At 40.8% G+C, this 23,320-nt stretch overlaps 1 protein-coding gene and 1 pseudogene across 1 annotated transcript in view; one reads left to right on the forward strand and one right to left on the reverse strand.

Moving 5' to 3' along the window:
- Nucleotides 1–21,312, forward strand: part of LOC144250600 (uncharacterized) — a 37,031-nt gene extending 15,719 nt beyond the window's left edge. Inside the window, exons 4-6 of the mRNA XM_077793504.1 lie at nucleotides 199–1,036; nucleotides 1,457–1,664; nucleotides 21,182–21,312. Coding sequence (XP_077649630.1) covers nucleotides 199–1,036; nucleotides 1,457–1,664; nucleotides 21,182–21,312 — 1,177 coding nt within the window. The remainder of the gene's footprint in view (nucleotides 1–198; nucleotides 1,037–1,456; nucleotides 1,665–21,181) is intronic.
- LOC144250652 (small nucleolar RNA U3) lies at nucleotides 15,840–15,954 on the reverse strand (annotated as a pseudogene).
- Nucleotides 21,313–23,320: the final 2,008 nt, after the last annotated feature.

A 23,320-nucleotide genomic window follows, 5' to 3' on the forward strand; every position in this document is an offset into this window, starting at 1 on the left:
AGTCATCAGTTGTTCCAATGACATTCAAAGACATGAAGAAACTCATACTGGGGGGCAACCCTATGAATGTCAACAATGTGGTGAAGCCTCTTCTTCTCTACCAGGTGTTCAAAGACACATGATAACACACAGTGGAGGTAAACGTTTTCAATGTGAGGTATGTGGGAGAGCCTTTCATTTCTCCTCTTTATTTAGAAGACATGAAAGAACTCATTTTGGAGAGAAACTCTCTGAATGTAAACAAGATGGTCGAACCTTTATTTCACAGACAAGTCTTCAAAAGCACAGGATCACACACACAGGGAATGCACATTTCAAATGTAAGGTATGTGGGAAAGACTTTGCTTATCCCAGATTACTTAGAATACATCAGAAAACACATACTGGAGAGAAGCCCTATGAATGTAAGCAGTGTGGCAAAGCCTTTGCTAGATCTCGTTACCTTCACACACATGAAAGAACTCATACTGGAGAGAAGCCCTATGAATGTAAGCAGTGTGGAAAAGCCTTTGCTAGATCCCGTCAGCTTCATAAACATGGAAGAATACATACTGGAGAGAAGCCTTATGAATGCAAACAATGTGGAAAAGCCTTTGCTACATCCTATCAGCTTAAGGGACATGGAAGAACACACACTGGAGAGAAGCCCTATGAATGTAAGCAGTGTGGCAAAGCCTTTGCTAGATCTGGTGGCCTTCACACACATGGAAGAACTCATACTGGAGAGAAGCCCTATGAATGTAAGCAGTGTGGAAAAGCCTTTGCTAGATCTTGTGACCTTCACACACATGGAAGAACTCATACTAGAGAGAAGCCCTATGTATGTAAGCAGTGTGGAAAAGCCTTTCCTACATCCCGTCAGCTTCATGCACATGGAAGAACACATACTGGAGAGAAGCCTTATGAATGCAAACAATGTGGAAAAGCCTTTGCTACATCCACTCACCTTCGTGCACATGGAAGAACACATACTGGAGAGAAGCCTTATGAATGCAAACAATGTGGAAAAGCCTTTGCTTTGTCCCATCAGCTTCATGTACATGGAAGAACACATACTAGAAAGAAACCCTTTGGATGTCAACAATGTGGGAAAACATTTGCTTCCTCCCGTCATCTTCACATACATGGAAGAATGCATAATGGAGAAAAGCCCTATGAATGTGAACAATGTGGAAAAGCCTTTAGTTTTGCCTCTTCCCTTCGGGTACATAAACGAACTCATACCGGAGAGAAGCCCTATAAATGTAAGTGGTGTGGGAGAGCCTTCACTCAGTCCTCTAACCTTCACTCACATGAACAAACTCATACTGGAGAGAAGCCCTATGATTGTAAGCAGTGTGGCAAAGCCTTTGCTAGATCTTGTGACCTTAACAGACATGAAAGAACTCATACTGGAGAGAAGCCCTATGTATGTAAGCAGTGTGGCAAAGCCTTTGCTACACTCTATAAGTTGAAGAGCCATGAAAGAACACACACTGGAGAGAAGCCCTATGAATGTCAAGAATGTGGAAAAGCCTACAGTACTGCCTCTTACCTTCGGATGCATAAACACACTCATACTGGAGAGAAGCCCTATGAATGTAAGCAGTGTGGCAAAGCCTTCACTCAGTCCTCTCACCTTCACTCACATGAAAAAACTCATACTGGAGAGAAGCCCTATGAATGTAAGCAGTGTGGCAAAGCCTTTGCTAGATCCAGTGACCTTCACAGACATGGAAGAATGTATACTGGAGAGAAGCCCAATGAATGTCAACAACGTGGAGAAGCCTTTGCCACATCTTGTCTGCTTCACACATGTGAAAGAACACATACTGCATAGAAATCGTATGCATGAAAAGAATTGGTAAACTCTTCTGTTATTACTGTTTCACTCATATACATGTAGGAAGTTTACTGGAGAAAAATCCTTTGAATGTGAAATATGGTAAATCAATATTTCATGTCATCCTCAAAGACAAGAGAGGCTCACACAGCTGAAAATTGTGTGTGTGTGTGTGTGTGTGTGTGTGTGTGTGTATATGTGTGAGATAGAGATCAATCAATCAATCGACCCACTGGGGATTTAGTCTGGTGGTGCTCTACCACTGAGCTACATTCCAGTTCCTTTTTACTTTTTATTTTGAGACAGGGACTTGCTGAGTTTCTTAGGGTCTTCCTAAGGTGCTGAGGGTAGCCTCCAACATTGATTCTTCAGAATCAGCCTCTCGAGTCTCAGGAATTAAAGGCATACACCACCACATCCAACTGAATAACTCTTTAAATGTGAGAAATATCACAAATCATTCCATTGTCCCTGTTGCCTTCAAAGCCATTTCACTCACATTGAAAAATAAACCCTCTGAATTTGGGGGATTTGCTACATTCTGTCACCTTCATTTCCTTTCTTATATATGAAAACACTCATTCAGAGAAGCCCTGTGAATGTGAGAAATGTGGGAAATCTTCTAGTTTTCTAATTTTTTTCCTAAGGGCTGGGAATATTGTTTTGGAATAAAAAGAATAAATCCTATGCGAGTAAGAAATATAAAGGGTTCAGCTGTTCTAGTTTTGTTCAGTTGTATGAAAGGACTCATACTGTAGAAAATGCTCAGGATAAGCCATGTAGGGCAGTATTCAGCTTTCAGAGTTTTCTCCAAGGGCACAAAAGAATTCACATCTGTGAAAATCCTTTTTCTATCTTTAAAAATTGCAGTAACACTTTCAACTTTCCAGGTCCCTTTGAACAGCATTTAAGAAATCACACTGGAGAAAAGCCCTGTATGTAGAAATGTGGTGAGAACTTTGCTTGTTTCAGATCCATTTGAACTTGTTCAGACTTGAGGAAAATTTTGTTTTATTTCATTTATTTATTTATTTTGAGATAACCACTGTAGGTGTGTGAAAATGGTGTGTGCCTTCATTTGTTTCTTCTTCTTTTTTTTAAAAATGTATTCAGAGGTAACAAAACTGCACCCTGGGTTGGAGGGGAGCATTGCATCAGCATGAAGATTTGAAAGCAACATGTTTCTCTGGGTTAAATCTCTCTTATTGTTAGATTCCATTTTCCTGTATTTTAAGTCTTTTGTGTCTAATGTTTCATTACATATTGTGTATGTTAGTTTAGGCCTCTCCACTCCAGCCTTTGGTACAGATTGGTGAAATGGCTCTTCTGAACTTTTTTCCTTTCTTTCTTTGTTCAGATTTCACCCAGGAGTGCTCCAGCACTGAGTTTCTCCACAGACCTTTTTAATTGTTATGTTTTGAGATGGGGTGAGGCTGGCAGCTGGGACCATAGGGATGTGTCTGTGTACCCTGCAGCTGGCCTCTTCCTTTTCCTTGATTGCTTATTGATCTGTTGAGGACTCTGGGACCACCACTCTTGTCACTTGTGCTTGTTCTAAGGTCATGTATTGTGCTGTATGTAGGCACATTAAAGAGCATTATAAAATAATGTCATTTGTGTATATTGTTTAGAGAGGCAGTTTCTCAAAATATATTTTGACCTATACTTGAGTTGCTTTCTCTTTTCTTTTCCCAGTTCTGGGGACTGAATCCTGCCTTGTGCATGCTAGGCTGGCATTCTAGCACTGAACCCTCCGTAGCTCAGGTGGTGAGTTTGCTGCAGCTGTGAGTGTGGACCCCACGGATAACCACATCAGCAGATGTAGCTCTGCAGGTGTTTCCTCCACAATTGCAGCTGATCTCTTCCTTCTTAAAGGTCTTTTATACCAGTGAATTTTTTTTAAAAAAACTACATCCAACTTAGGTTTTCTCCCCATGAATAATACTTAGGTGGAATATGCCAGAAAACCGAGGCTTGATTTCTCTTTGTGTTTTAGAGTACCTCAGTAGCCCTGGAAAAAATTGTGTGATGGTTTTCTTAACACACACTACATGACCAAAGGCTTGGTAAGGAGCATCCCATTCTGATGTCCTAATATAGCGGCTCTCCCTTCTCCACCAAATAATCTTAAATAAGCTTCTCAAGAGACCTTCACCATAATTTTCTTTTAACAGAATGTCAGGAAAAGATTTTGCAAAGATCTCAATGTGGGTTATAACACAGACTTCTGCTTTTGTGGCAAAGCTTGGAAGACCTGTGACCAATCTTACAATTGGTACACAAAGCACTTTCTGTGAACTAATCAAAACAACAACAACAAAAGAACACCTTTATGTATACTCCTACAAAAAATATAAACCTCTATCCCTGTCCCACTGGATGTAAATAAAGATCAATGAAATTCCAAGCAGTGAACCAAAAAATTTTGTGATACCCCTCAGAACCCTGCAGCTAATCAATGTGCTCCTGGAACATTCCTTGGGTTTCTAGCCTCATGTGCCCTACATCACTAATAAAGCTACAGCCTCCAACCAGATGATATTGTGCAGTACTTTCTGTGGAGAGAGCTGTTTCTGCTCAGGCTGAAGGATTCAGTTACTTGTCCTAAGGATTCAAAGCCTCCTGAGCAAAACCTCACCCACAATCTATTCAGGTGTCATGGATCTTGTGTGATCATTGGTAAGAGTTCCTTACATACTTGTGTCCAAATATTGAAGTTTGCCAACATGCCAAAGATGGGTTGATTGTCACTGCTATCTCTGTTCCTGCCTTTTGCTGTATCTTAGTGCTCATTTGGAAAGGAAGGCCAAAAGAGTGTGCTGTGACCCTTCTCTTTTTGATAAATACAGCATAAGCCATCCAGTAAAACTTCATCTTTATTTTTTTCCTTTTTTAAATTGTTTGTTCAAAGCATTACAAAGCTCTTGACATATCATATTTCATACATTAGAATCAAGTGGGTTATGAACTCCCATTTTTACCCCAAATTCAGATTGCAGAATTGCATCGGTTACACATCCACATTTTTACATACTGCCATATTAGTGACTGTTGAATTCTGCTACGTTTTCTATCCTCTACTATCCCCCTTTCCCTCCCCTCTTATCTTCTCTCTCTACTCCATGTACTGTAATTCATTTCCGTCCTTGTTTATCATCCCATTCCCCTCACAACCTCTTATATGTAATTTTATATAACAATGAGGGTCTCCCTCCATTTCCATGCAATTTCCCTGTGAAAATATTGTTTTAAAAAAACAAGTTGCTGAGCAGGAGAAAATATTTTACATTACATATTTAATTATCTCATAGTATTCAGACTATAAAAGGAACTCTAGTGACTCCATAATAAAATGATCAACAAATTAAAAAATGAATTCCAAATTGTGAACCCTTCAGATATTTCTGCTACTCTTTATGGTGTTTTCTGAGAATGATTTTCAAAATGCTAATTGTTACTTTTTGCTTCCAGCCATCTGGAAGTTTCTAGAGAAAGTTTCTAGTCATCTGCACTAGGCCTAAGTTCCAGTGGTTTTGTTAACTTCTGTTGCTGGAAGAATTGCTTCTCTCTCAACTCAATTATAGGTACCAAAAGGGAGAATTAAACAAACTGCCGATAGACTCAAGAATATTTGAGCACTTTCTGAGCCCTGACCTACCCTTGTTCACCCCAGTAATAATTCCAGGCCTTCCAGTTGTTTTCAGAAGTAGTTTCTCCATGTACTGAGCATCTAAAATTAGTGACTTCTGTTCCAGGGAGTATATCCTAAACATCCAATTTCTATAAGCAACAGAGTCTGAGCATGTGCAAATATTCATACGTTACAAATAGTTGGATTTGCATTGTTTGTAACTACTTCCAGAAAGTAAAATTTGCAGCAGTAGGGTTAAAAATGTGTTAGGAATCAGATTCCTGTTTCACCACAGAAAATACAGTACACTCTTCTTCTAGCTACTTGACAGCCTGGAATATAACACACTTGCCTCAGAAATTTAATGCTATCTATCTGTTTTTAGAGTTAGATATAGTTTGATAGTTTCACTTCACATTTCTAATATGGAATTTGGTTGTTGTTGGGTACCAGGGATTGAACTCCAGGGCCCTTGACACCTGAGCCACATCCCCAGCCCTATTTTGTATTTTATTTAGAGCCAGGGTCTCACTGAGTTGCTCAGCACCTTGCTTTTGCTGAGGCTGGCTTTGAACTCACGATCTTCCTGCCCCAGCCTCCCAAGTCACTGGGATACAGGTGTACACCAACCATGCTCAGCTCTGATATGGATGTTACTATTGTGTTTTTTTTTTTTACTGATTCAATCTCTTATTAAGTCTTTTGAGATTTTCTATGTCTAAGTCAGTTTTGATGGATGTTATGTAAAAATTTGTTCACATTCAGTTGTTCATAATATGCCCTTAAATTTTTCTAATTTTTTTGTGGAGTCTGTTTTTGTGGTCTCACTTTTTTTGATATTTATTAACTTGAGTACTCTCTCTCTCTCTTTTTGCTTGGTTAATTGAACAATCAATTTTGTAAATCTTTCGAACAATCAAGTTTGTTTTCTTAATTCTTTTGTCTATTTGTTTTATGCTTGATCCATTCTTTATTAAAATTTATGCTCTGTGAAATTTGATTACAGCTTGCTTCTCTTTGTCTAGTTACTGTGTCAATTTAGGTTTTTGTTTGGGCAGTTTTTCTTTTATACTGTCGGCCTTTGTGGTTATGAATTTTCTTCTGAGGGCTCCTTTAGCTGCACCTCATCAGTTTTGGCATGGTTGCTTTCATTTTCATGTTTGATTTTCACTTTTATCCATTTAAATTAGTTTCTATTTTTTCTTTTTCTTCTTCCTAATGAGTTCACTGTCTAATTGCTACATGTTTGTAAATTTTTAAATTTTCTGTTTTATTAACTTTAGTTCATTGTAGTTACAAAAGATACTTGTCCTAATTTCAGTGTTTTAAAATTCATTGACATTTTTATGGCTTTAAAATGGCAAGTTCTGCATAATGTTTCCTACACACTGGAGTAAAATGTGTATTCTACTCTTTGGGGCAGAATATTCTCTATAGTCCTCTAGACCTAGTATAGTTATACTGTTGTTCAAGTCATTTTGTTTTGTTTTACATGGACTTTCTGCTAGACATTTCATTCATTCTTGAAAATGGGATATCACAAATTATTCACCCCTTTTTGGAGAAATTTTTCTTCCTTTAATCCTAATAGTTTTCACTTCACATATTTTGGAGCATTGTTTTTTTGACATGTATACATTTATAACTTAGTTTGTGAGATTGCCCCCTTTATTGATATGTATTATATATTTTAATTTTTATCATAAATATGCATATGTATTTAATATATAATTTATTTATTTTTTCTCTTTTTATTATTTTTATTTTTATTTTTTATTGTTGGTTGTTCAAAACATTACATAGTTCTTGATATATCATATTTCACATTTTGATTCAAGTGGGTTATGAACTCCCATTTTTACCCCATATACAGCTTGCAGAATCACATCAGTTACACTTCCATTGATTTACATATGGACCTACTCATGTCTATGGTATTCTGCTGCCTTTCCTATCCTCTACTATCCCCCTCCCCTCCCCTCCCCTCTTCTCTCTCTACCCCATCTACTGTAATTCATTCCTCCCCCTTGTGTTATTTTTTCCCTTTCCCCTCACTTCCTCTTGTATGTAATTTTGTATAACCCTGAGGGTCTCCTTCCATTTCCATGCAATTTCCCTTCTCTCTCCCTTTCCCTCCCACCTCTCATCCTTGTTTAATGTTGGTCTTCTTCTCATGCTCTTCCTCCCCGCTCTGTTCTTAGTTACTCTCTTTATATCAAAGAAGACATTTGGCATTTGTTTTTTAGGGCTTGGCTAGCTTCACTTAGCATAATCTGCTCTAATGCCATCCATTTCCCTCCAAATTCTATGATTTTGTCATTTTTTAATGCAGAGTAATACTCCATTGTGTATAAATGCCACAGTTTTTTTTTATCCATTTATCTATTGAAGGGCATCTAGGTTGGTTCCACAGTCTTGCTATTGTGAATTGTGCTGCTATGAACATCGATGTAGCAGTGTCCCTGTAGCATGCTCTTTTTAGGTCTTTAGGGAATAGACCGAGAAGGGGAATAGCTGGGTCAAATGGTGGTTCCATTCCCAGCTTTCCCAGGAATCTCCATACTGCTTTCCAAATTGGCTGCACCAATTTGCAGTCCCACCAACAATGTATAAGTGTACCCTTTTCCCCACATCCTCGCCAGCACTTGTTGTTTGACTTCATAATGGCTGCCAATCTTACTGGAGTGAGATGGTATCTTAGGGTGGTTTTGATTTGCATTTCTCTGACTGCTAGAGATGGTGAGCATTTTTCCATGTACTTGTCTAATTTTTTCAGTTCTTTATATGCTCTGGATATTAGGGCTCTATCTGAAGTGTGAGGAGTAAAGATTTGTTCCCATGATGTAGGCTCCCTATTTACCTCTCTTATTGTTTCTTTTGCTGAGAAAATACTTTTTAGTTTGAGTAAGTCCCATTTGTTGATTCTAGATGCATAAATATGCATATGTATTTAATATATAATTTAATATATGTAATTACGAGTATATATCATGTTCTTGCCTCTATCTAACAATTTCTGTTATAGCTGATTTTGTCTGACATGTGCATAGCCCTCCAGCTGTTTTCTTTGTTGTTTTTTTTATCTGTTTTTACTTGTACTGGGGGTTTTACCCAGGAGCACTTTACCACTGAGACCTATCCCCAGCCATTTTTATGTTGTATTTTGAGGTAGGGCCTCACTGACTTTCAAGGAGCCACCTGCGAATTACTTGGGGGTCTTCTGTTTATCCACCAAAACTATTTTCTTTTTCTTCTTCCTAAGAATACACTGTCTAATTGCTACATGTTAGCAACTTTTTAAATTTTATGTTTTTTTAACAATTTCATTGTAATTATAAAAGATACTTGTCATAATTTCAGTGCTTTTAGATTTATTGACATTTTTATGGATTTAAAATGGGAAGTCCTGCACAATGTTTCCTACACACTGGAGTAAAATGTGTACTCTACTCTTTCGGGCAGAATATTCTATGTAGTCCTGGAGACTTATATTTAAACTTGGGAAGTATTGCAGCTCCCCAAGGTACATTAAATTGCCCAAGGCACATGACCTCTAAAAGTCACTAGGTGGTATTCATTGGCTATGACCTAATTTAAAACTGGCCACTGCAGATTTGTGTCCTTTGTTTCAGATTGTACAGGGAGATCCTTCTCTACCTTCTCATCGACTTTGGCAGAAGAAAGTATTGCCATAACAAAAGTTGAATCTGCAAGGATTACTGCACAGCTTACTAGAATTAATCCACAAGAGCCTATATATTGATTAACATTTCCCACTGTTCATACTTCTACAGGAGCAATATGGCAATAATTGGGAATTATTGAGTGGCCTCGCCTACCTTATTCTCCTCAAAAGTCATCAACTCCATGCCATGGCTTTATTGCTCAGTTAGTTACTAAAGGAAGAACACGAGTTTTGCAGAGAGTTAGGTCACAGCCTAATATTAATGTTGGCCCTTTTTCTACTCAAGAGCATGATTGGCTTTGGCAATCTTCTAATACTTGGCAGATAGCTTTTGCTAATTTCCCTGGTGAAATGGAAGACCATTACCTTCATGAGAAAATTATTCAGTTTGCTCTTGTGACTACATTTATTTTTCCCAAAATTGTATGTGCTTAACCAATAGTTGGAGCACTAACAGTATATGCTGATGGATCGAGTTCAGGAAAAGCAGGTTACTATAGCCATGTTTATACAGAGATAATACAGACATCTTATACTTGTGCACAATGAGCAGAAATTTAAGCTCTCATTTGGGCTTTAATTCATTTTGCAAATTAGTCAATTCATATTTATTCTGATAGTTTATATTGCAGTTGGAGTCACAAAAAATATTGAAACATCAACTACTGGGAACACACCATTGCAAGAGTGTTTCAGACCTTATAAAAGACAATTCAAATGTGTCACCATCCATGTTTCATTAGCCATATAAGGGCACATTCTAATATTCCAGGTCGTTTAGAATCAGGTAATGATAAGATTGATAAACTTGTTGCCATTTGTGAATAAGTGTCTTTATGTGATTGTGCAAAAGCCTCACATTCTTTACATCATCAGAATGCTTTTTCTTTACATAAAAATTTAATATTCCTGGGGAAAAACTTGTCAAATTCTACATCAAATCTCACAATATTTTATCCATATTTTATCTTCACCAACTAGGGTTAATCCCATGGTTTATGACCAAATTAGTTATAGCAAATGGATGTAACTCACATAGGTCAATTTGGCAAACAGTGTTAAGTTCATGTGATTGTTGATACTTACTCTAGATTTATTTTTGCCACTGCCTGTGTAGGAGAAAATACTCAGCATGTTATTTCTCACTATCTAGCTACTTTTGCAGAATTAGGATGTCCTTTACAGATTGAAATTGATAATACTCCAGCTTATACTAATTTTTCTTTTCAGCATTTTTGCCATCAATTTTGTATTGATCATAAAACAGGTATTCCGTAGAAGCCTCAAGGTCCAGCCATTGTAGAATGAGCTCATTTATCTATTAAGCTACAATTACAAGGCCCCACAAAATAACCTTAATCATGCTTTGTTTTAATTTTTTTTAATTGTGACTCTGAAAGTCACACTGTAGCCAAAGGACTCATTTCTTCTACTGCAGCCGGTCCCTTGAGCCAAGGTTTGTGGAAAGATTTACAAACATAACAACAGAAAGGATCAGATCCAGTGATAACGTGGGGTAGAGGTCATGCTTGTGTTTTCCCAGAAAGTGCCTCTCATCCTATTGGGGTACCTGAATGTGCTATCAGACATGGAGGACCTAGAACCGAGGTTCAGATACTGAAGATTGATCCAGAGATGTCAGCCCTGACCCCCAGCTGGAAGTGAAAGATACAAAGGAGGAAGAGGATGAAGAAGGCCCTGAGAGACTGAATGTTGAATCTACCATCATGGAGGCAACTGTAGAATCTAACGCTATAGCCTCAACAGATACTTTGACACAAGGAGGAACGAACTCTGCAGCCACAATGTTTGTGGCCATGTTAGCTCTGTTGAGTGTCCAGTAAATGGGGTCCAGGGAGAAACCAATTGGACATATTTCCAGACCCACCTTTGGTACACCCAGTGGTGTGGACCAGAGAATCCATCCCAGAATTTACGAATGATACTCATGTACTGTGTGGTTTTACAGATAACTCGGATTACACCCAACCCTGTGACTGGATTTAGTTATACTGGTTACAGTGGACAACCACGTATATATTGGTCCCATGATAAGCATGCTGGCTATCTAGGGGTATCTTCTGAAGAAAATACAGCATATCTGGGGTCTAGACCAGCCAATCGTCCTGGACCCTGGGACTGTAAGCAATATGTCCAAACAGTTATTAAAATGGGACTTTCTCTAATAAGCCAGTCATTGCCACAGAACGTCTGCCAATACCTTACTGTCCTAATCATTCTGCAATAGAATTTGGCACCTTTCCTAAATGGATAGACTGTGCAGATGTCTTGCCAGTACAACAAAAAGGTTCTAGAAATAGTGGATACATTTTAGGCTGGTCTCCAAGAATTGACAAAATCAAGCACATAAGGATGCATGATCCCTGGAGGTTTTGTTGGTAATATCCTAACCTTCAGTGAAGGCGGTATCCAAAAAGATGTTTGGTGCTTAATTGCAGCCTCAGATTTCCTATATTACACTGTCAACCCTATGCCTGACTTTGTAGGCAGGGGGTGTAAAGAGGGTTCCTGGTATGGCCTGCCGGCTGTGTTCAATCTCCTTATGTTTTAATTACTGGAAATGTGAGAGTTAAAAGAAAGGATGATAAATATCTTGTAGCCTGTAAAAAGTGCAATTTACCTAATTCCATCACTAGATATAACAGAGGGGAAAGGAACATTAATCCTTCACCAGTCTTCCTTCGTCTTACTACCAGTCAACATTTTAGAGCCGTGGCATGCTGATGCTGGTGTTGAGGATTTACAATAGACGCATGCTCAGGTGACCAGACTTAAGCGAGCTCTTGGACTCATAATTCTTGGTTATATTTTTTATAATTTCATTTAAATTAATTCATCACTTCTATGGTTACAGCCTCAGTGGCTAGGTCTCAGAACATTCAACATGCAAATTTTCTTAATAATTTGGCTCAAAATACTTCCAAAATACTACCTATATGTCTTTGGTTCAAAAAGCCCTCAATAATCATAAATATTGATGAAAATATAGAAACTAACCTGAATGCCTTAGAAACTACTGTCATAAATATTGGTAATGAGCTTTCTGCTCTCAACTTTAAGGAAAGGCTTAAATTCCATCTGACTATGAAGATCTGTGTTACTGCAGCCAAGTATAAGCCTTCCTAATGGGATTGGGAAAAGTTTAAATCATCTAATGGGTATTTGGCATAGCAAATAATAATAGCCTGGATTTTATGGAGTTACAACACAACATCCAGGATATTCAAAAAAGCAAAATTGAGCTTATGGATCCTACCTCTCAAACTGGAAATACTTCAAGAATGGAATGGCTTTATCCCTGGAAACACGCTGAAACGCTCTGCTTGGTATATTATTGGAATGAGGTGTTTGCTCCTAGTTCTTTTTTGTATTGTGATAGTAGGTTGTCACACTATCAGAACAAAAATCCAGGAACTTGAAATAACAGCTCATCATTTTCTTTTGCAAAGTAAAAAGGGGGAATATGCAGGGTGCCACCCATGAATTACTTGAGGGTCTTCTCTGGGGATGGAGCCATGGAGAATTAGGTCTTACCTTGGGAACTATCCACATCCCCCCAGAGTGCACTAGATTGCCCAAAGCACATGACCCTCTTGTAGCTCCGGAGTTGGGCATAACACATTGGGAACTGCAAAGCCCACCTTCTACCTTACTTGGCAAAGAACATTCTATGGAAAACCTTTGATATTCCCTGATATAAATAAAGCAAACAGGGGCTCCATTTTGCTCTTTTGAGTGTGGAAGCTTCATCGCTAAGATCAGCTAGCCCACCCCAACCCCGCTTTTAAAATTACTTTCTGTATCCTGTGGGTTATTCCCCCTGCTTTACCTTTCTTAGCTTTTATTTTGCAGCCAGACCATTCCACCAAGAGGAACTCTATTTATACCACCTGCAGTTTTGAATTCATGATCCTCTTGCCTCAGCTTCCCGAGTCACTGAACTACTGTGGTGGGCTCTTGATTGCTATTTTTATATTTTTTAATATTTATTTTTATTCTCATCCTTTCTTTGTCTTGGAATCTAAAGTGAATCTGACGTAGACAGCAGAATAATTTTATTTGGTTCCAGGTCTTATGCCCAAGGGTGTAACACTGGGCTACATCCCCAGCCAATTTTTAATATTATTATATTTTATTTTCAGACACTGTTACACTAAGTTGCTGAAGCCAGCATCTAACTTGTGATACCCTAGCCTCAGTCTCACAAGTAGGTTAGCGACAGCATTGCACCACTGTGCCCAGATGATGATGAGTTAGACAGGCTCTCCATAAGTCATCAAATTTGCCCTCAAACTTGCAATCCTCTTACCTCAGCCTCCTGAGTTTCTAGAGTCACAGATGTGTGCTGCATGCCCAACTTGATCAATATGTTTTCTAAAATTGGAACAAATTGGATCTATATGCAGTAATAGTAATGAAAAAAGTAACAGTAATGAACCAAATGCTTCTTCTATGTTGCCACTTGTCTTCTACCTGTATGTTTTTGGTTCATCAATTTTTCCATTATTGCCTATTAATGATTCATTTTTCTTCTGTACCATTTTTATTTCATTTTCTTCTTTTGGCACATGGTTTAGTTTTTCCTTAGTGATTGTGCTGGGAACTCTAACATCTTAAATTTATGACAATCAGTTTTTATGCATGACAAATTAGTTTCAATAGTATAGGAAATTTTTGCTGATCTTACAGATTTGTCCCTCAGAATTGGTTTCTATCTTTGTCATAGACTATAACTTCATGCATCGTGTGTCTTTGATGGCTTGGATATCATTTTTCCACAAACAAGCTTAGGTTTTGGATACTTGGTCCTCCTTATGGTAGCACTGAGGCAGGGGAACCTTACAAATGTGTTGTCTACTGGGCGTTAATTCAGTCATTGGGGACACCACCCTCAGGAGGAATGGACACTAGTCTCTTGGAATGAGTTTTTGAGAAAACGAGTGGTTATGAAAACTCAAGTCTGCCCCTCTCTGCTCTGTGGCTTGTATTGGTCCATATGATTTTCCCTCTTCCACTTGTCCCCACTCTGATGACAGCCACCATGCTGGAATAGAGCAAAGTGGGTACTCCCCAGAAGCCAAGTGGATGGCATGCCTTTATCCTGGACTCTAAAATTCTGACCTAAATGACTTTTTATTCACAAACTACGCATCCTTAAGTATTTCCTGATAGCAATGAAAAATGGAGTCTTGTAATCATTCAACATCAATGTTTGTTTGGTTCTAAGTGTAATTTTTATGTTATAAGCGTTATTTTTGTGTTCTAAGTGTTACTTTTGCACTCATTTATTCTTAATTGTTTTTAATTTTATTTTTTAAAATACACGACAGTGGAATGCATTGCAATTCTTATTACACATATAGAGTACAATTTTTTACACTTATATTTTTAAAACACATAGAAAAGAGTTAGAAACTAAATACTCCATGACACTGGCTACATTTAGCTACCATATTGAGCTACTGAGCTATATCTACCACTATTTCTCATTATTTTGTGTTGACTCAAAGTTCTGTCTTTTTTCATTTCCTTTATCCTTGATGGCTCTATTGGCATTTCTGGAAGAGTTGTTTACTCTCTGCAAACCTTTCCTTGTACAAATCTCCCCTTATCTTTTGAAGCACAGTTTTGCAAGATATAAAATTATTGATTGTTTATAAAAACAAGTTCCATCATGTCCTCCCCCTGCCTTCCAGCTTCTTAGATTCTCTAGGGAAACCCACTAATGCTGTCTTGTACCTGAACAACTGTTTCTCTCTGACCACTCACGAGATTGCCTCTTGGTATTTGTTTTACAGAAATTGGACTATCATAGCTCCTCTTACCCATGATTTCCCTTTCTGTAAGCTATAGACCATTCCAGAATGAGCAATTCATGAGTTTTAAATTGCAAAGTGTTCTGAGGAGCATGATGCAATCTCACCCCACCCCACCCCAGCCCTCCAGGGGCAGGAGCCTCTGCCTTCTCCAGCAGTTTCCCAGTTGATATACTGTTTCTGGAATACCTTCCTATTAGTTATAAAGTTGCCATCTTTGTTGAGAGACTGACTGTCATGATAGTGCTCCACTTATGTAGAAGAGAATGTCTCTCCAATTACTCATGCACCACATTCTGTTTGTGCCCATGTTGTATGTTAGCACTTGGAGCCTAAGAATAGAAGACACACCTTGACCCTCTCCTAATGGCAAACATGATTTCTCATGAGACTCTGACCCAAGAAGTTGAGATGTGTTTAATAAGTTTAGAACGAACCCCTTTCACAAATAACCCCAAGAAAAAGTGCCAGTGACTAGGAAGTCAATTCTACTTCGTTGTAATGCTCAAATGTCCACCAGGAAGGAAGGTGAACCTCGTTTCCATAGTATATGGTTTTATGCCAAAGTGTCCTTTAAGAATGGCTCATGTGTCAACAAGGCAGTCCGGTGCATGCTTAACGCCCAGGATTGAACCTAATTTCATCTGACAACACAAGGTAACCCCTCCCCCCCAGTGCCACTATGATCTGAGGGATGAGGTATCAGTCCCTGGGCATAATGAGGAGCCAGTGGAGGCCCTTGATCTCTCCAAAAGGAAAATGCTGTAGTCGTCATCCATGGAAGAATTTAAGCCTCATTCTCATACAATAGAATGCATGCAGAAGCACATATTTCTCATGATCCTGGGCTAACATTTTGCAACCTCTACTGAATACTAGGCTGTGAGAGTTTGAAAGCTTCTTAGAAGGAATTTTAGTGGTCAATTCTGCTCATAATTTAGTAACATACTATAGAAATGATCCCTGAAAGTATAGTCTTATCATAATTTATTTAATTATTTTTGGCACCAGGGATTGAACCCAGGGCTGCTTAACCACTGAGCCCCATCCCCAGCCCCCCCCCTTTTAAAAATATATACTTTATTTAGAGACAGGGTCTCCCTGGGTTGCTTAGTCCTGATTAAGTTCTGAGGCTGACTTTGAACTCGTGATCCTCCTGCCTCAGCCTCCCAAGTTGCTGGGATCATGGGCATGCAATGTTCTGCCTGGCTCAGTTAATTTTCTTTAATGATAAAAATAATGATTGTTTCCATGATGAGGGTTGAAGTCAAGAAGTGAGAGAGAAGTTGTTTTTGATTTGTTTTTTGGTCCCCACCAGTTTAAGCAAGAGCCAGTAAGGGTTCGTGCCAGTGCTGGATGAGAGAGAGTTGCAGAAAAACTTCCATGTGAATGATTGCAAGTAATAGAATAGATAGCTGACCAAGGACAAGGAGTCAAAGCCACTTCAATGTTCTTGGTGACAAAATGTGAGAACCCAGATTAAAAAACAAGTTTGTGGGAGGAGAAAAGTGAAGACTGATTTCAGCAGTGGAGATGTCTTGCAGTTTTCATTCACCATAGGTGGGTGACTTGTTCCAGGCCAGCAATCCCCAAAGCATTGCCAAGTGCATCAATTTATGTATACAGTTTGCAGACAGCCTGCTCACCTCCTTCTATAATTTAAATGATCTCTGGGTCACTAGTACAATTTGCTACAGGGCTGGGGCTGGGGCTCAGTGGCAGAGCACTCACCTACCACTTGTGAGGCACTGGGTTTGATCCTCAGCAACACCTGGAAATAAATAAATAGAAAAAAGTTATTCTGTCCATCTACAACTAAAAATATTTTTTTAAAAAAACTGGTACAAAGTAACCCCTATGTAAGTAGCCATTATGCCATTGTCCTTACTTGGGAGAAAATCTGTACATTTACTTGGTACACGAGCAATTCATGTTCAAATCCTTCCCATCCACCAGGGTTTGAGACCTTGGGTGCAGAATCCATGCATATGGCCACAGGTATGGATGGGCAGATTGTCTAAAAAAGGCTTAGAAATATGTTGAAACAATTCCAATAACATCCGGACCAGAGAGAGAGGCAAGTAGAGGGTCAGAGATGACACCTGGGCAAGCAGGGGGTGACAGGTGGAGCCATGAGTGGCGGGTGGCAAAGAGGACAGGGAGAACCTCTGGGGACACAGGGGCATGGACAGATGTTGAGACCTGGAAACATTGAGTGCTTGGGGAAGCAGACAGAGAAAAAAGATGTCACCGTTAATAAAATAAAAAATGGGGACAGAAGAGATTTAGAGGCTCAGAAAGTTTTGACCTGCAAACTCCTCCTCCATTCCACAAGATTGCATTCCCCTTTCTGAGCAGAATGCCCAGTGGGGTTATTTGTTTTGTTTTTGTTTTTCTGTTTGTTTTAGAAAACTGATAAAATGTTCACTGGTTTTGAAAGATGATTTATGGCCCTTGAATAAAAGTTTTCTTGAGTTTCTGGTCACACAATATTGGTCTCTACTTTTTTCCATTTTTGATGACTATCTAACACCTGGCCTACCAGTGGATACTAAATTTTATAAGCCAATGATTGTATTTTTAAAATGCAAAATTATTAGGGAACTCTATGGGGTGATACATAATTGGTTCTCAAAGATGCAGCTCATCCCTGCCTTGATCTACGTATCTATCTATCTATCTATCTATCTATCTATCTATCTATCCATCCATCTATCTATTTATCTATTTTCAGTGCTCATGGTAGCTCTACCACTCAGCTGCATACTGATAGAGACAGGTAGCATGCAGACGTCATTGATGGGATCATGCAGATCAGGGAGTCATTTTATAAACCTGCCCTCTGTGCAGACCCCCACTTTTCTTTTAGAAATGTAATTTACCTAGAGCCCTGCCTGGGTCACGTCGATGTGCTAGATTCCATTCCTCAGCCAACAACCTGTGATTTATGTGAGCAATATAGATCTCTCTACCAGTGAGATCACAAATTACGCTGGTGGGGACAAGTTCTGGGACACTTTCACAGACTAGATTCCAGAACTCAAGAAGATAGGATGATTGCACCTAACCATCAAATATGTAAGAACCGTTCCAGACCAGTGTGGGCCAAAGCGACCTAGAGTTGTCCTGGATCTTTGGCATGTCAACTTCCTGTTCCTGTCACTAGTGTGCACCTGCTAACTACTATTTCAGACACACCCCTCACTCTAGCTAGTATTAGTTTATTTAAAGACATAGGGAAGGGAAGGAAGGACACTCTCAAGCTGGAGTGTCCTCTCTGATAGTATGTTGGGCCCTATTTTCCTACTGGTCCCAGAAAAGGTCAAATTAGAACTGGTCAGTGCAGAGCAAGGTGACTTGAGAGTTGTATTTATATATTTAGAATATCATCTTAAACTTTTCATACTAAGTTTTCTTCTATTGATTTTTAAAAACTAAATGACAGCAGCATGCATTACAATTTTTATTTCACATAGACAGCACGATTATTCATACCTCTGTATATAAAGTATGTTGACACCAATTCGTGTCTTCATACATGTACTTTGGATAATGATGCCCATCACATTCCACCATCCTTGCTAACCCCCTTCCCCCTCTCTTTTCCTCCCACCCCTCTGCTCTATCTAGAGTTCATCTATTCCTCCCATGGTTCCCCTCCATACCTCACTATAGTTAGCCTCCTTATATCAGAGAAAGTATTTGGAATTTGTTGTTTTAGGATTGTCAATTCTCCATCCCCCTTTAATTGGGTGTCGGGTGCTGTTGGATTGTTAATTATTGGGTAAAACCCAGTGTTTTATCCCCAAGAAGCCCAATGTCTAGCTTGTTAGTTTTGTCCTTTTGTCATAACAAGACAAAAACCACTGGGTTGGTTATTCACTTTTCCTTGCCTCTCAAGATAAATCTGAGCTCCATCCAGCGACCTATATCTATTGGCACTGGTAGCTTAGGAAAATTTCTAATTTTCTTTAAGAAAACTAACAGCAAGAATGATTTCCCTCATGGGAGGGGTTCTGGCCCCAAGGTGTCCCCAGCTCTTTCCTTCTTCTCACCCACATAATTTTCTCCTCATCCTGGGCAAGACAACCATGTACTGCTCATCCCTGGAATCCTGGGCATGTGCCTTGACCTTCTCAGTCTTCCTTCAAGAGAAATGTTCCCATTTCACAAATGCAGCAAAACTGGTCCCCCAAATACCTGGGCTGCTGTTACTGAGAAGCAAAAGCAAAAAATACTGAAGATAGGGATTGGGGCTGAGGCTCAGCTGTCGAGAACTCCCATAGCACGTGCAGGCACTGGGTTCCATCCTCAGCACCACAGAAAAATCAATGGATAGAATAAAGGTATTGGGTCTGACTCCAACTAGAAAAAATATAAAAAAAAAACACTGAAAAGGCACTGGATCTAGCAGGTTGGGAAATGCAAATTAAAACTGCACTGAGCTTCTCTTTCACTCCAGTCAGAATGGCAATTATCAAGAATACAGTAACAATAAATTGGTGAGGATGTGGGGGACAGGGAGTGCTCACACCTTGTTGGAGAAACTGCACATTGGTGCAACCCCTCTGGAAAGCAGGATGGAGATTCCTCAAGAAACTAGGACTGCAACCACCCTCTGACTCAGTTATCCCACTCTTCAGCATAAAGAGGATAAAATCAGCATACTACAGGGACACAGCCACATCCATGTTCATGATAGCACAACTGAGAATAGCTAAACTACAGAACCAGCCTAAATGCCCATCAACAGATGAATAGATAAAGAAATTGTGGTGTGTATACATGGTGGAATATTACTCAGCTTTAAAAAAGGATGACTTCATAACTTTGGCCAGTAAGTGAATGGATCTGGAGATTATCATGCTAAAGTAAAATAAGGCAATCCCCCAAAACCAAAGGTCACATGTTTTCCATGACATACATTATCTATATTACAAGGAAGGTTGGGGGCAAGAAGAGAAGTTCAGTAGAGGAGACAAAGGGGAGCAACGGGAAGGGAGGGGAGATAAGAACAGGAAATACTGTAGCATGAAGTGACCATAATGTTTCTATTTAATTGTATGAAAATACCTAAGTGAATCCACCCATCATGCCCACCCACACGAATGGGGTCCTAAGGAGAATAAGGTATATTTTTATGTTTGGATAAGTTTACCACAATGGATTCTATGGCCATGTATAACTAAGGAGAAACAATAAAATAGAAAAAGACTTAAAAGTACTGAAAAGAACCATGGGTCCAAATTGATAGCATCCTAGCCGGATGAGGAAATGTCTGCAGGTACATTCCAGAATTTTCTAAACCGCTCCCCCATTGGATGCTGCCAAAGGTGTTGAAGCCTGTGGGAAGGTGGAGGTTCAGGGCGCTGCATGGAGTAGAAAGGACCCCCCCCCACTCATCTGCAAGTGCAGGGGTCCCAGGGGGCAGGTAACCTCGAGGCCTCTACAGTTAACAAAGGCAGAGAGGAGCAGGGTGCATTGGAGTCTATGGAGTTATTTACCAAATTAGGAAAACCTCGAGTTGTCTTTTCTGGACTCCCAGTCAAACCCAAATTGTTTTTCCTTAAAGAGAGAGACCCTTGAGCCCCCCTTAAGGAGAAGTCTTCTCTGTATTATGTGACTTTCTGCATCCCTGAATTGGGGGGACAAGACCAGAGCTGTCTTTGGAGACACATTGGCTTTGTTTGCATCAAGACAAGCAGGTAGGGTCTGTCTTTTTTTTTTCTTGTCAAGTGCAGAGTCTTCAGCTGATACTAAGGATGCGCACCTGGGCAGGGGGTCTCTGGTTTTTGGAGGAGGCAGGATCCCATTGCCTGGGATCCAGGGGACTGGTGGGAACCAGGGAGAGCAGCCAGGGTGGCCTTGAGCTGTGCAAGGCTGTTATCCTGTGGCCACCGCAGGTATTTCTCTCAAAAAGAAAGAAAAAAAAAAGTGGCATACGCCTGTCATTGCAGCGGCTGGGGAGGCTGAGGCAGGAGGATGGGGAATTCAAAGGCAGCCTCAGCAAAAGCAAGGTGCTAAGCAACTCAGTGAGACCCTGTCTCTAAACTTCAAGCTAGGGCTGGGGAAGGGGCTCAGAGGTCAAGTCCTCTGAATTCAACCCCCAGTGGCCAGAGAGCGAGGGAGCCCGGGTGCAGCTGGGGTTTACCCAGGTCTGCGCTCTGGGGGTCTCTTCTGTGCTGATCTCCTTACTCTGCCTCCAGCTCAATGTGGACTCCAGATACAGAGTCAGCTCAGGTGCAGGAACATCAGCTCTCATGCTGCCAAGCGGGTGGGAGCCTCCTCCAAGGAGCCTTCCAGGCCCCTTGTGAGCCTCCACCAGCGCAAGCCATGAGTCACTGGGCAGTTCCCAAGGGGTGAAAGGGGACTTCTGCTTGGAGAATTTTGCACAGATGAACAGAGGACTAGTCAGCCTCTCTAGGACGCTCTGGGAGGTCTTATTATAGGAGGAGGCCCAGGTGGTGAAACTTTCAAGAAATGACTTCAATTTCCTAACATCAAAACCCAACAGAACTTAGAATTCTGGTCACCCTGACCCTAACCCAATGCCCAGACCTTAAAAGGAAAAGAAAAAAGAAAAAAAGCTCTACCCAACCCTGCCATTCTGGCCTCCTTCTTGCCTGGAGCATATATCACCCCACTGTCACTCAATAAGAAGGCACCCTGTGCTCGGGTTGGGGGGGGTGGAGCAGAGACTGACTGATGCCCTGTCCAATCAGAAGCCCCCGTGCTGAGCTCTGTCCAATGCTGAGCGCAGCCAGCGAGCAGGGGGTGGGCCTACGCGCTTGGGATGGGATTTATTTCTCCCAGGTCTGGGCTTCTAGGATTCCTGCAATTGGACTCCAAGCTTCGCTCCGTGCCCGGGATCCCGCGTGGGCCAGCCATGCACGGGCTGAAGCTCTCCAGGACAGGCTTGGCTGCTGGGCACCAGGAAATGGTGGGTGTGCAGTGGCACCTGGTGTCTGGACAGGGAGGCTCAGGAGGGAGGCTGGGCAGGGAGGCTGTCTGGCCGGACACACTGTGGCAGGAACCCAGTTGGCCAACCGCAATTCCGGGCGCTCTCTGCATCCACAGGCCTGAGCCTCTAGGGGACAGCGCCCCTCAGTCCCCCTGGCCTACCATGTGGGGAGCGTGACAGTGGCGGAGACCCCTCGCAGCCTCCCCATCCCCTGGGGGCAGCCTCAGCCCCTGCTCCAGTCCTTATCTGGCAGGTGAGCGCTGCTGCCTGGCACCTTCCCGGGCTGTGGTGATTGACAGGTGGGACCACTAGAAGAATCCAATCTCCTAGCCCAGCGATGGCACACACCTGTCATCCCAGAGGCTGGGGAGTGGGGGACAGGCTGATGCAGGAAGATTGCGAGGTCAAGGCCAGCCTTGGCAACTTGGCGAGGCACTTAGAGACCAGCTAGATGAGACCCTGCCTCTAAATACAATGCAAAATCCTTCAAACACTTTTTTTTTCCTGTAGGAGGGGAGCTGCCGTGTACAGGGACCCTGCTTATTCCTGAGCTAGTTTTGTGGAGTTTATTTGTTTTGTGTTTTGGTAATTAACAGAAGGGTGCTTTACCACTCATCTCTGACCCCGGAAGTTTTTAGTTTTTATTCTGAGCGCGGGTCTAGCTACATTGCTGAGGGTGGCCTGGTTAGGGTTGGATTGATAATGACTTTTCCATTGCAATTATGTGTATGATTATTACATCCACGTGGGTCCGTGGGTGGACTCTGTTGACGTCATGATTCCTTGATGAGAATTGTAACAGTTATTCCAAATTATATCAGGAGCCTCCTATTCTGGTGTAATTTTGAAACATAATCCTGCTCAACATGTGCTTCTTTGGGATGCTGGAGTGTAATCCAGTACCACACACATCCTGCCCCCAAGCCCTACCAGTGCTCTGCGCCTCCAGTTCCCACACCTCCCTTCACGTTGGGTTGCCTTGTTCATTCACATCAAATCCTCTGCTGGAGATGGTGGCATTTAGCTAGGCCTTTTCATTGCACTTAACAATTAAAATGACATTTACATACATGCGGAGTCATCTATGAAATTGCTGCATTGTGATTTTCTTGGACCTCAAATCACTGCATTATGATAATTTTATGACATGCATTAGTGCCTGGTAATGATAGCTCCTGCTTTTGCTCTTAGAGTTCAGAATTCTTGGCTAATTTCATACCAATTCAACCTTCCAGGAGAATTTTCAAACTATTTGCTTTTGTTCGTTCTTCAATGGAAAGGAAACCATGGTGAAATTTTGATGGGGTGTTGTCATAGATGAACCTGAGGGAAGCCGTCCTCTGTATAATGAGGAGTCCTATCATCTATACCCAGGGTGTGTGAT

Source organism: Urocitellus parryii, chromosome 16, assembly GCF_045843805.1.
Source record: "Urocitellus parryii isolate mUroPar1 chromosome 16, mUroPar1.hap1, whole genome shotgun sequence".
Lineage (NCBI taxonomy): Eukaryota > Metazoa > Chordata > Mammalia > Rodentia > Sciuridae > Urocitellus > Urocitellus parryii.